The sequence below is a fragment of the Priapulus caudatus genome, unplaced genomic scaffold (genome assembly GCF_000485595.1).
Source record: "Priapulus caudatus unplaced genomic scaffold, Priapulus_caudatus-5.0.1 Scaffold1738, whole genome shotgun sequence".
Taxonomy (NCBI): Eukaryota; Metazoa; Priapulida; class Priapulimorpha; order Priapulimorphida; family Priapulidae; genus Priapulus; species Priapulus caudatus.
Window position 1 is genome coordinate 55,515 of NW_014578799.1, and position 401 is coordinate 55,915.

At 48.1% G+C, this 401-nt stretch overlaps 1 protein-coding gene across 1 annotated transcript in view; it reads left to right on the forward strand.

Annotated features, from left to right (window-relative positions):
- LOC106817471 (gem-associated protein 5-like) overlaps positions 1-235 on the forward strand; it is a gene marked incomplete at its 3' end in the record, with an annotated part of 9,001 nt that extends 8,766 nt beyond the window's left edge. Inside the window, exon 13 of the mRNA XM_014822138.1 lies at positions 130-235. Within this exon, the coding sequence (XP_014677624.1) occupies positions 130-235 (106 nt within the window). The remainder of the gene's footprint in view (positions 1-129) is intronic.
- Between the last annotated feature and the right edge of the window lie 166 nt (positions 236-401).

Here is a 401-nt window from a genome sequence, read left to right on the forward strand (position 1 = left end):
GTTTAGAGTGCTATTTTCATGCACGCGAGCTTGAAAAGTAGCCCCCGAAAAATAAATTTAAATTTTGTCCTTGTCGCCACGTACCTTGACGGTGTCGACGAGATGCTCGACGAGGAATATCCTGCGCAGGTCAGTGAGAATCGGGTTCACATGAGCAACGACCAGGTCGGCGACGCACTTTGCCCTGTCGGCCGGCACGGTCACGTCCTTGTCCAAGAACTCCCTGCAAGACAAGGCGAGACAAACACAGAATGACTACTTGTCCAGAATAATAACTGCAGAATAACTACTTGTCCAAGAACTCCCTGCAAGACAAGGCGAGACAAACACAGAATGACTACTTGTCCAGAATAATAACTGCAGAATAACTACTTGTCCAAGAACTCCCTGCAAGACAAGGC